Source organism: Trachypithecus francoisi, unplaced genomic scaffold (genome assembly GCF_009764315.1).
Source record: "Trachypithecus francoisi isolate TF-2019V2 unplaced genomic scaffold, Tfra_2.0 Lachesis_group0, whole genome shotgun sequence".
Lineage (NCBI taxonomy): Eukaryota > Metazoa > Chordata > Mammalia > Primates > Cercopithecidae > Trachypithecus > Trachypithecus francoisi.
The window spans coordinates 20793937-20807142 of record NW_022681453.1 but is presented as its reverse complement, the minus strand read 5'-3'; the positions used below and the strand labels follow the sequence as shown (position 1 = coordinate 20807142).

Genomic DNA, 13206 nt, shown 5'->3' with positions numbered 1-13206 from the left:
ACTTTTTATTTCAAAAAATATTAAACTTACAGAAAAGCCTAAACAATAGTGTAGTGAATAGCCAAATAGCTTTCACCTAGGTTCACCTAGTGTTGTAATGCTACATGTTTTCATTTGCTCAGGCTGCCATAACCAAATATCACAGACTGGGTGGCTTAAACAGTAGGCACTTATTTTCTCACGGTTCTGGAAGCCGAAAGTCCACCATGAAGGTGTCAGCAGGCTGGGTTTCCTCCAAGGCCTCTCTCCTTGGCTTGCAGATGGCCATCTTCTCAGTGTTCTCACATGGTCTTTTCTTGGTGCACTCACACATCTGTGTCCTAATCTCCTCCTCTTGTAAGGATACCAGTCATATTGGATTAGGGCCCCCACATGCTCCATTAAACCTTAATTACCCCTTTAAAGGCCCGGTCTCCACATAGTCATGCTCTGAGGTGCTGTGGGTTTGGACTTCAACAGACGACTTGGGAGGAGGTGGCACAGTTCATCCTTTAATACCACGTTTGCTTCTCTTTCCGTGTGTGTGCGTGTGTGTATATGTAATGTTAATATAGTATAATTGTAGCAGATTTATTATATAATTTGTTGTATTATTCATAATTATAAAACCATTATGTATAATTATAATGTATAATATATTCCCCCAAACCACTCAGAAGTAAATTGCAGCCACTGTGTTACTTCGGCGTGCATCTCCTAGGAACAAGGACATGCTCCTCAGGATATATTTGATGTCCTTTATTTTACAGTGATGGGGACAGATTCCCCTGAAGCAGAAGGAGAAATGAGCATGCAGTGGCTCTGGCCCTGACTGGGGGCATTCCCTCCGGATGGTTTTGTCCTGGCCTAGTTTTCTCCTGTCTCCTTCCTGAGTTCCAGCCCCCGAGTGAGACCTGGCGTGCCGAGTGAGAAGGGGCCTCCTGCTTCCAAGAGCTGTTGAGGCGAGCAGAACCCCTTGGCCTGGACACCAGATTCTCTGGCATTGGTGAGGTTTAGGATCTCTGATGTGTTGACGAGATGACAGACCTCCTCACAACTTCACCTGCTTGTTGGTCTCTCTATCAACATGTCTCTCTAAACAGACTTGTTACTGCAATTCTTCGTATAGGCAGTCCTTGCCTGGCAAATGCAGACTGCCTGTGTTTATTCAGAGAGTAGGGTTTACTGTCTTGGCTACTATTTTCTCCTTCCCTGTCTCCCTTCTTCTCTTGCTCCCTCGCTGGCAGCTCGGGACTCTGACGGAAGTAGGTTCTTGCCCACCACCAGGAGTAACGAGGCATCTTCTGTGGGCTTGCGTCAGCGTCTGTTTCTTCCACAGTACTTTTCTGTGGGAAAATATCACATAGGCAGCACTTTCAGTGTTTCTTTTAGTAGATAGAATCATTGTGAAGTACTTGCCTAGCACTTCAATGGAGGATGCGTAGCTTCAAAACTTTTCATTTCCTCTTGTTCAGGCTGTCGTGTCTACAGACCCAAGGTTCAAACGTAAATTGGGCGAGTTCTTCACTATCCAAGATCAGTCAGATTGTTGCTGAATGTGCCCAGACATCCACTGTCTACTCAATTAACAGAGCCTCTTTTCTCTTCTCTTCTCTTCTTGTCTCTTTTCTTTTTCTTTTTTTTTTTTTTGAGATGGAGTCTCGCTCTGTTGCCCAGACTGGAATGTAGTGGTGCAGTCTTGGCTCACTGCAGCCTCAACCTCCTGGGCTCGAGTGATCCTCCCACCTCAGCTGCTGCAGCAGCCAGAATCAGAGGTGTGTGCCACCACACATGGCTACTTTTTAAAAAATATTTTGTAGAGACGTGATCTCACTCAGTTACGCAGGCTGGTCTCGAACTCCCGGGCTCAAGAGATTCTCACACCTCATCTTCGCAAAGTGCTGGGATTACAGGCATGAGCCACCACTCCCGGCCATAGAACTACCTTTCTAAAACTTAGTCCCAACATGTCTTTGACTCTGCTTAGAATTCTTCCCTGGCTTTTCCTTTCCTACAGGATTCATTCCAGTTTCCTTGGCCAAGCATTCAAGATTGTCCCTCTTTTGGCCCCTGCTCAATTTGTCACCCTGTTACCTGCTGCTCCCCCGGGAGGTTCCCTTGTTACTGTAATTTGAAGCCAAATTAAATGAGGCCAGACACACTCTGCCATGCTTCGTCCCTGTACCTAATGGCTTATAATATTTCCCAGAACATATCTTCTCTCCCCTCCCTGATCCATTTGCCAAATTCTTACCCAGTATTCAGGGCTTGGCTTGACCGTCTCCCATCAGTAAAGTCTCTTCTTCACTAGAAAATGGAAGACATACAAACGCTTCGGTCCCCACTGCAGGGTTAGCCATCCTTCCCTTGTGCCATCATTCTGCTGCAGACTTCACTCTTCTCTGGCACTATCACACCATATGTGTAATATGTATGTGTTAACCCCCTAGTTGCAAGACAACTGGTTTTACCTTTGTATCCTTAGTGCCTGGGTAGGCACTCAATAAACATTTGAGTGGATGATGGATTTGTCCTTTGATAGAGCACATCCTGAAGTTAGAAGCAGCTGCATTTCACATTGTCATTACCAGTCCTTATCCGAGTGAGCCTTGTGTGTCACAAAGGGGAAAATACAGTTTTCCACATGCTGTGAGGAGTCCTTCTCCCTAAGCGTCCAGTTCTAAGGAGTCCACACCAATCATCAGCAACACAGGACCTCAGTGGCCTGCGCTGGGCTTACTGTGCGTTGTCACGTTAACAGAGAAAGTGCCTTACCTTGGTTCTATACACAGCGAGTAGACTGATAACCCAGCCTGCATGTGCATCTTGCTTTACGTTGCTTCTTTGAAAAGCTACTGACGTTGTCTTTTCTTTCAGTCAAACGCTTCAGAGAACCAAAGCATGAAAGACGTCCATGGAGGATATGGTATGTGTTTAGGTATTAACTCATTCAGGAGTGCTTTTGACTATGTTGGGGGTCTTGGAGTGGGGGTGAGGTATGGTGTTGGAGTGGGGAGGGCATGGAATGTGAGAAATGATACATAGTATCATGTATCTGGAATCCCTGAGTTAAATTCATCAGGAACTATGCATATGATGAAAGCATTTCTGTTTCTCCAGGTAACTTTTGATCCTACCTTTATTTTAGAATCACTCTGCTTCCACTTCTAGAAGATGGAAGATACACAAATACATCAGTCCCCGATGCTGGCTACTTCATCTATGTCTACTTGTTGTTAGATTTGGTTTAAATTCCTGGATTCTGGCTGGGCGCGGTGGCTCAAGCCTGTAATCCCAGCACTTTGGGAGGCCGAGACGGGCGGATCACGAGGTCAGGAGATCGAGACCATCCTGGCTAACACGGTGAAACCCAGTCTCTACTAAAAAAAATACAAAAAACTAGCCGGGCGAGGTGGCGGGCACCTGTAGTCCCAGCTACTCGGGAGGCTGAGGCAGGAGAATGGCGTAAACCCGGGAGGCAGAGCTTGCAGTGAGCTGAGATCCGGCCACTGCACTCCAGCCCGAGCGACAGAGCGGATTCTGTAGTCTATATGTACAAGCAAAAACTAACCCAAATTTGGAGATCAGTCAAACAAAGCATATAAATGCTCCTCTCTCCAAATGAGTCTTTCTTGGTCCTAGCATAAAGGAAAACTGTTTCTCTACTCAAAATACTTCTGACACCAAATATTTGAGTGTTTTCTTCCCCCAGCATCAACCAGCTTTCCAACTCTGCAAGTACCACTTGGGTGTCCCATAATTTAATTCACTTGGGACACTTAACTACCTGGAGTTAGAACAGAATCCACAGGTTAAGGGCTCAGTCCCACACACTGCCCCCTTCTTCAGTGCCAGCTGTAAGTAGTGGGGTCCTCAGGGTATCCACATTTCCGTCCAACTTTGCTCTAAAGTTAGGGGTTCCCACAACTCCCACTTCCCCACTGAGGTTCAGTAATTTGCTAGAACGGCTCATAAAACTCAGGGAAACATTTACTTACATTTAGTGGTTTATTATAAAGGACCCAGTTGAACACTAGATGAAGAGGTGCATTGGGCAAGGTCCAGAAGGGTCCTGAGCACAGGAGTTGGGGTGTGCCCCTCTCCCAGCACGTGGACGTGTTCACCAGCCCAGAAGCGCTCCAAATCCCATTGTTTAGGGATTTTTATGGAGGTTTCATCATGTAGGCATGATTGATTATTAACTCAGTCTCCAGCCCCTCCCTTCTCCCTGGAGGGTAGGGGATTAGGACTGAAAGTTCTAAGTTTCTAATCATGACTTGGTCCTTTTGGTGACTAGCCTCATCCCGAAGCTATCTAGGAGCCCACTAAGGCTTGCTTCATTGGAGCAAAAAGCTCCTGTTTTCCAGGAAATTCCATGAGGTTTAGGTGCTTGTATCAGGACCAAGGCCAGAGACCAAGTATTAGAACAAAAACTCCTCTTAGCACCTCTGTTACTCAGGAGATACAAGTGTTTTAGGAGCTCTGTGTCGGAAACCAGGACAGAGACCAAATACATATATTTCTTTTATAGACTTTGATATATATATATCAAGCATATATTTATTTCACAGAGGATGATCCTGCAGTCACTATTTTTCCTTCGTAAAATGGTGGTAAAGCTTCAGAAGTAGGTTCTAAAGACAAAACTCTAAAGTAATACATCACCTGGAAGGATACAGTCAGCTCTTCAGGACAGCCTGTGTCCGCAAGAAGCTGCCTGTTTTAGGCTGCCTTGAGCTTGCACCTTTCCTAACAAAATAGCCATTTTCTCCTTCAGAGGAAATGTCAGTAATCACTGTGATAAAATTTTTAAGTGTGTACTTGCTTGTTCTTAAACGTATTGCTGCCAAATGTTGATAATTCTTTTTATTTTCCCCCCCTTGATTTTTCTCAAACCCCATTAACTTTAGAATGTGTGACTCCCACCTCAGGGCTGGGGCAGGACCTGGTGGAGACCTAGCTTTGGGGCTCTCTGAGTCTTACATACATTGTCCTTTGGTAACTCCTCCTTTCCGATGAGTCTAGGGAATGATTTTCCAGCCACGGTCACTGGGTTGGTCTGGATAATCTCCGCAGTCCTGAGACCCTGCCCAGCTGGGAGGCTGCGAGAGACAGAGATGACTAAGAGGTGCCTCGACCGCAGAGGAGAGTGACTGCCTGGCACTGGTGGCGGAGGACATACTGAAGGCACACACTGTCTCCACCATGCTCCTGTCACATAGGCCAGGGACAGCTCCTCTCAGAGATTAACGCCCTTGTTTTTTCTTTTTTGAAATGCTTATCATCTAGTCCAGGGGCTGGCACACTACAGCCCACAGGCCCGGTGTGTATGATTGGAATAGCTGTGTCTATGACTGCATCGTTCTCCAGCCGCAGGACTGAGGAGTTGAGATAGAGATATATGGTGCACAGAACCTCAAATATTTATTCTTTGGTCCTTTACAGAAAAGGTGTGCCTACCCTCATCTAGCCCGTTGTTTAAATGGCAGCAGCTAAAATTTCTTTAGGGATCCAGCTGCAGTACTGGATTTCTGCTAGTCTTGTTAATTTCACGCATAATCTAGCTCATTGTGAGTGAAGTTGAACGGAAGCACTTTAAAATAGAGACACCTTGGGCTGCATCACAAAGCTGTGATCGAGCATTTTATTTTGAAGTAAGAACATGAAAAATTTAAAACGTATTTTAAATATCAATCCTTGACCTTTTAGGGATTTCAAAGGCAATGTTATTGCAGGCTTTGAAAGGTGGCTGAGATGCCAAGCCTGAGTTAGTAGTACTGAAGGCCCCGGGAAGAGACGACCAGTGATTGGAAGGTTGGGGTGGCTTTTTTCCTGTTTCCGACTTCTCGTTTTCCTCAAATTGGATATTGCACTCCTGTCAGGCTAATAACCAGTGTTGGTTTTATTTTGTACAGGTTTTTAGACACTTCCAAGCAAGCCATAGGAATGCTGTTCATCCACTTTGCAAACGTATACCTAGCAGATCTCACTGAAGAGGACCCTTGTTCACTGTAAGTGGCCCCTGTTTGAGTGCAAACATCAGCTGCCCCTCCATTGAAAATATAGGCTGGCCTTGCTTTCTGCTGCTGGTCCTGCTCCCTCTGACTTGAGGAGAGGGTGCTCCCCTTTTCCTCTGTGCTCCTCTGAGAGACCATCCAGTGCATGCTGTCTTGGAGCTCACATACACAGCTATCAGTCGGCCTGTAGGGCTTTGCATGGTGACACTTTCCCTGTGCCCTGGCTTTCTGTTCATCAATCCAAGCTCTGTCCTTTGATTTTCTAGTGTCCTTATGTTTCCCAGTTACCAAGCCGCCCCTGGCAAGGAAGAATAATGCCCTACAGGGGTGTCTCACTGGGGCTCACAGGAGGACACACTGGGGCTTCTCTGTGGCATCAGCCATTCAGGGTCAAAACTATTGTTGACCATCATTGACCTCTTCCACCTTATCACTGCAGCGTGCCTTCCATGCAGCCCCCAGAGCAATCTGTCTGTGACCTCAATCCTGCCATGATATTCTGTCCTCCTTGCTAATGGCACCCACATGGTTCTTCTCTTAGCAGGTGGAGTGGCAGAGGAGGCTTGCCTACCTCATCCTGGCCCCGTCTTCTGCCTCCCTTCATCTTTATAGCAGCCTGCCATATATTAATAGAGACTTTGATTATCCCCATTTTACAGTTATGGAACTGAGGCACAGAGAGGTTATATATACTGTAAGTTCACACCGCTCAGGAGTCATGGAGCCAAGCCAGTCTGGCCTCCAGGGCCCGCATGATGCTTTGCTGTGTCAGAATCACATGTGTTGAGTATGGAACATAGAACTAACTTTCTTTATTCCCAAGGCGTGGCACACAGTAGGCTCGTAAATGTTTGCTAAGTGAATGAATGAAAGTAAGGCCTGTATGTACATCACATGTCTTTGTTCTCGCAGGCGTGAGATGCTCTGTACACAAATTAAAGTATCTGAGAGCAGCATAGCCTCAGACCAGAGAGAAATTGCCTTGGAAGCAGTTGCTGCTCCTGCCATCTCTGGTCTGAGAGTGACCCCTTGTGATTTTACAGAGGAAGGGCAGGCAGGAGAAATGCCCCCTCCCTCTTTGCATGGGTTTTCCTGCTGACCTACCCTAGCACAGGCTGCGCCCTCTGGCATCAGAGTGCTGTGTGCACGTCACCAAAGCTCCAGCCCGGGATAGGAGGCTGTGAGGCTGCACAAAATGTCTCAAGCCTCAGCCACTGGAAAGCCCACCATAGCTGGGGCTTGTGGTGTCCTGGAGCTTACCTGCAAGGATTTCAGAGCCACATCGTATCTCAGAGGGTCAGTACTGGATCCAGTGCCCTTGTCTCCTACTCTGTCTACCATAGAGAGCTGGGGCTTGTGGTCAGCAGTGCTCAGCTGAATCTGGGTACAAGCCCTCAAAAGAGGGTGAGTGGCAAAGGGCCTTTCTTTAGTGAGAGAAAAGATTTTATGTCAGATGGAAACAGATCTTACAAGAACACAGTCCATGTGGCATGCCCTTCAGAGCATCCTCCTCTCATTCCCCCAGTTATCTTGCCTTTTCCCACATAGTAAAGCTCTCTCTTTAAAGTGTAGGCCGGGCATGGTGGCATAGGCCTGTAATCCCAACACTTTGCGAGGCCAAGGCAGGCAGATCACTTGAGGCCGGAAGTTCAAGACCAGCCTGGCCAACATGATGAAACCCTGTCTCTACTAAAAATACAAAAATTAGCTGAGTGTGGTGGCACGCACTTGTAATCCCAGCTACTTGGGAGGCTGAGGCAGGAGAATCACTTGAACCCAGGAGGCGGAGGCTGCAGTGAGCTGAGATTGCACCACTGCACTCCAGCCTGGGCGGTAGAGGGAGACTCCGTCTCAAAAAAAAAAAAAAAAGTGTAAAAATATGACTTATGCTTGACTGCAGATGGGGATGGGCGAAGGCCACGTGGCCCTGCCCTCTTTGTCTGTGAAACCCCAGAGGCTGTTTCCTGAAGCTCTCTGGTGCAGCAGCACTGTTCTGGGCTTCCTGGGCTGGACTTTCAGGGAGTGAGCAGAATCATTGCATAGGCATTTCTGTCATCAGTTAAGGTCTGTTTCCTGTTGATTTCCCTGGCTGCTTCCAGATACTCTGTCTTCCATTGAACCTTCGCCTGGCAGATGCACTGGCAGGTTTTTGTTTTGTTTTTTTGAGACGGAGTCTCGCTCTGTCGCCCAGGCTGGGGTGCAGTGGTGCAATCTCGGTTCACTGCAACCTCCGCCTCCCGGGTTCGAGTGATTCCCCTGCCTCCGCCTCCTGAGCAGCTGGGATTACAGGCACATGCCACCACGCCCAGCTAATTTTTTTGTATTTTTGGTAGAGACGGAGTTTCACTGTGTTAGCCAGGATGGTCTCGACCTCCTGACCTCGTGATCCGCCTGGCTCGGCCTCCCGAAGTGCTGGGATCACAGGTGTGAGCCACCTCACCCAGCCAGCACTGGCAGTTTTTAAGTGTCTGCCCCTCACTCACCTCCCTCAGGTGGTCTCACTCCTGATGAGCTTCGGCACATGGTTGGGAGGCACCTGGAAGTGACAGCTACACTAGCACATGAGGGCTGCCAGCCCCCAGAATGGGCCCAAACAAATGCTGGGCTTCCCTCAGGCCACCCGTGTCAGCCATGACCTCTGGCCCTGTGGCTTCTGCCGTGAGCATGCGTGTGCCCTGTCCTCACAGGTACCTCATCAACTTCCTCCTGGATGCCACTGTGGGCATGCTGCTCATCTACGTGGGGGTGCGTGCCGTCAGCGTTCTGGTGGAGTGGCAGCAATGGGAGTCCCTGCGCTTCGGCGAATATGGTAATGTGCTGTGGACAGGGCGTGAGGGAACTGCTGGGGGTCTCTGCTCCTTGCCCCATGCGGCCCACCAGGCAAACAGATCCAGAAATGGCTAGGGAGCTGCCATTGTCTCCTCTTTGTGATAGAGGGGGCTCTTCTGGGTTTGAGCTCACCCTCCTGTGGGTATGGGTGCCTGCTTTACCGCCAAAGCCCTCACCTTATGGCAGGGAAGGTGGCTGGAGGCAGGAGACACTAGACGCAGAGAGAAGGCTGAATGTCTGTCCCTTCTCCTGGAAGACACCAGCAGTCCCACACACAGGACCACAGGCCTCTTCATTCCACCAGGCTGCCTGTCGAGCTCACACCACCTGCCAGCAGGTTAGGGCAATGGGGCAGCGCTCATGTTCTGAAGGTGTTCAGTAACGAGGCAGCAAGCCCGGCCCCTCTCTCTGCTGCACATCTGTGCGTGTCCTGTCGCTAGGCCGTTCCACACGGCTGGTACTGGAGGGTGGCTTCCTCAGGCCCTCAGTGCTCTCTGAGGTTTTCAGAACAGAGTTAGGGGTAACATCAGCTCTCTCCCACCCTTACAGCTGGCCCCGGGTGTCTGCAGCAGAAGCTCCTCTTCCCAGGTGGAGCAGCATCAATGGAACCTTTGCCTTGAGAGAGCCACAGAGGACAAGAGGGAGGGAGAGCGGATGGAATTCGGGATCCGCACTCTCCTGTCCCAAAGAGCTCATGGCTGTGGGCTCAAGGGCCACTCATTCCTAGATGACTGAAGATTCACAAGGCACTGACAGTTTAAAAGGGGAGCTAATTCATGGAGCTGGCTATGAGTGCCTTGGGTATTTCCAGAAATCTTAAGTAATTGTTTGTCTCTGTTGAGGGGAGATGAACTCAGGGGAGGGCTTTTCTTAGCCCCGTTACTTGATGCCTGATGAGTCACTGACTTAAGATAGCATCCAGCACACAGCGTGTGCCTCCTGTGGCTCCAGGGAAGGCTTCTGAGAAGCCGCAAGTCATTGAGTCCTCAGCTGCGGAACAGAAATGGACTGCAGCAGGGAGACCAGCACAGCGTCATCTTCATTTATAGAATGGACACCCAAAGGAGTTACGTGACGCACAAAGCTCACCCAGCCGGTGCATGGCTATGGGAGCCTGGGCCTGCTGCACCAGGATACCTAAACCCTCCCACCACCCCCACAAACAGTGCTCACAACTACTCCTTTGCAGTTGAGATCCCTTCTAGAAGGCGTGGCTCCCAGCTCTACTATAGCTGACCAGTGCTAAGGTGGATCTACCACAGTCAGTCAGGTGCCGCTCAGTGACCTGGGAGTGAAGATCAGGTCTGGTTCAGATGCATTAATGCTACCAGTTGTTCTCTCACATTTTGTCTTCATCCCCAAGGGTGGATGGAAAAGACGAAGGCAGTGGGTTGTGTTTCAGCTTCCTTCTCAATCTCTTGGCCTGCCTCGGCCCCTGCCCCTGCGTCATCCCACCACTGCCTTTGGGAGCCAGAGTCTTCAAGCCAGAATGTCTCCAAATAAAGCTGCGGGGACCATCCTGAGTCTTCCGCAGGCTGAGGAAGGATAGCTTGTCTGCTCAGTTACCTGTTGTTTTCTATTTCCATCAATTTATGTTATTTTCTGTTGCTACTGTGACATTTCCACAAACTTCATAGCACAAACTGAAACAACACAAGTTGATTATCTTTTTTCATTCGAATGTCTGCCCTGGGTCTCACTGGGCTAAGGTCCCAGTGTCAGTGGGGCTGGCTTCTGGAGCCTCTGAGAAGATTGTTTTCTCACCCTTTCCAGCCTCTAGAGTCTGCCTGTAAGCCTTGGCTCGCGGCCCCTCCCTCCATCTTCAAAGCCAACAACAGTCATTGGGTTTATCCCACATTCAGTTGCCCTGACTTCTGCGGACTTCCACTTTAAAGTGTGATTTACATTTACTTGTGATTACCTTGGCCCCACCTAGACCCTCAGAATACTCTCCCTGTCTTAAAGTGAGCTGACTAGCAACCTTAATTCCATTTGCAGCCTCAATTCCCCTTTGCTGTGTGACACTGCACACGCCCAGGTTCCAGGGATTTGGATGTGGGCAACTGTGTGGGGCTGTTACTCCGCCTCCCACACCTGTTATCCTGCCCATCCATTTGAGGCAGAGGTCCCCACAGCTCTCCTCTCATGTAAATTTTCTACGATGTGTCTTTTGTTCCTAGATGAGAAAGCCATGAGTTTGCTGATGAGAATGTGGGACGCAGGGAAATAGGCCACACAGCCCTGGCGGTTGAGACCAGATCCAGTGCATGGTGTCTGCACTCTGATTACCACGCCACTCTTTCCCATGTGGAAGCCCTGACATCTGGGTCACGGTGCTTCGTGGGTCTTGCTGCCCGTCCCTGGCCAAACGCTCCCTTTTGGAAGCCTCTCGCCACAGATGTGTTCCCTCCTTTTGGCCCCTATTCCTGTGACTTCTACTGAGGAAATAATTAAACCCAAACAAAACACCTACATGCCTGAGGTTGTTCCTTGCAGTAAAAAGTAAGACACACAGGGCCGGGTGCAGTGGTTCACACCTGTCGTTCCCAGCACTTTGGGGGACTAAGCGGGGAGGATCGCTTGAGCCCAGGAGCTTAAGACCAGCCTTGGCAACAAAGCAAGACCCCGTCTCTACAGAAAAAAAATTTTTAAAAATTAGCCAGGCACAATGACATGCATCCTTAGTCCTGGCTACTTGGGAAGCTGAGGCAGGAGGATCACTCGAGCCTAGGAGTTTGAGGATGCAGTAAGCTGTGTTCATGCCACTGCACTCCAGTTTGAATGACAGAGTGAGACCCCATCTCTAAGAAAATAGTAACAGCAATGACAAAGCAGGACATGCAACACTGCCTGGCATGTCTGTCCTTTAAAGAGGAGACTGGGGCAGGGCGGGGGAACATTTGAAAGACTCACAAGTGAAACAGGAGTCAAGAAACACAGCAGCCACTTGCGCTTCTCCCAACGGTGGCTGCGTGAGATCTGGGTGCCCAGAGGAAATGGTGTGCCAGAGAGGGTCACGGCTGCTTTTTCTCTTTTCTCATGTTTCTGAACTTTCTTATTCTAGCATCTAAATTAAAGAGGCAGCCGCAGCTAAGTTGTGTAGCAGAAACTTAGAACACCAGGGCGACGTGAGGTGGGTGGGAAGAAAAGCATTTTCCTCCTTGTCAGTCACTTAAAACCGAAGAGCAGATGGAGTGAGCATGCTGAGTGAGCGGACATCCTTCCATAGTAAATAAGCGGTGCCGCGCTCTCTGCTGGCTCCTGAACACTCCAGTCCTCGCAGAGAGATTTCCTAGTGGCGCTTTCTGTCCGACTGTCCTCAAACTTACGTAATGGTTTCTCAAAAATGAGTTCATCTGTTGTTTTGAGAACTGCTCTTGATAAGCTTTGGTGACTTACCGAAAGGAAAAGGATTGCAAAACTCATTAACCTATCAGGGAGGGATTATGCTTCTGAAATGAGTTTTTTGGCTCAAATGTTTCCTATCCCTTAAGTGAAAGGAGAAAGGAAGAGCTCAGAAGAGGTGACTGATATGTTTCTGCCTGTTTTCTGCCACACTTCTCCCAGGGTTTTCCAGAAAAGGGAATGGCGTGGTGTTTTGTCCATTACAGCTGCATAAAGGCATTCCGTTGTGTACAGCCAACAGGCTTGGGCAGGGCGTGGGCCTCCAGCATGGGTGCCCAAACAGGGATTGCTACAGAACCGATAAAGCCAAATGAGAAGCTAGAGATTTCTCTTTAGACCAAATTATCTTCTCACAGCCTGGATTAGGGCTTTTGCCCACCCCCCAAAATGCTACCCTGTACCCCCTCTTCTGACCAGCTATGGTAAGGCAGCTCTGGCAGAACTTCCAGGGTGAGACCCAGGCGGCCTTCCCACATCCCGCTCTCCCCTGGGTCTCTCACTTTGGGGAGGCCTGTGTGGCTCCCAGGAGCTACCCTAGGGTTCTTCATGTCACAGGATCATTCCCTGGAGGGGCTGGTCTTCTCTCCGTTCAAAATGTCCTGGAGGCACTCCAGGGCCTGCCTGTCCCCCAGCTTGGACTATTAGGTCCCTTGGTTTCTCAAGCATGGTGACTGAAGGGGTCCCAGATGGACCTTTGTCACAGCCCTGAGCCCCGGCCCATCCCTCCCACCTCCTTGCCTCAAGGGCTTCTCTCTTCACTTCCTTGTCCCTGGCCAAGGTGTTTGGGGTGACCCAGGCTGGACAGTCAGAGTCCAAATTCCTCCAGAGTCACGTTTCTGCTCTCAAGCCTGAGGTATCAGGGATGGCCCGGGGAGTGGGGTAAGGAATGGGAGGTGGGGAGGTGGGAAACAAAGCGACTGAGTCCTGCTTCATCCTCCACAAACATCACTCCACTCATGGACAGAGAAGGGAGGGG

General features: G+C 49.3%; 1 protein-coding gene across 4 annotated transcripts in view; it reads left to right on the top strand.

Moving 5' to 3' along the window:
• The window catches only part of LOC117082987 (store-operated calcium entry regulator STIMATE), a 68344-nt gene that overhangs the window by 42676 nt on the left and 12462 nt on the right, over positions 1–13206 (top strand). For 3 of the 4 annotated variants that reach the window (XM_033210099.1, XM_033210096.1, XM_033210097.1), the window contains exons 2-4: positions 2857–2905; positions 5895–5990; positions 8684–8805. In XM_033210099.1, coding sequence (XP_033065990.1) covers positions 5926–5990; positions 8684–8805 — 187 coding nt within the window. In that variant the 5' untranslated portion in view covers positions 2857–2905; positions 5895–5925. Of the gene's footprint in view, positions 1–749; positions 986–2856; positions 2906–5894; positions 5991–8683; positions 8806–13206 lie in introns of all 4 variants that reach the window. The other variant, XM_033210098.1, reaches the window with a different exon arrangement.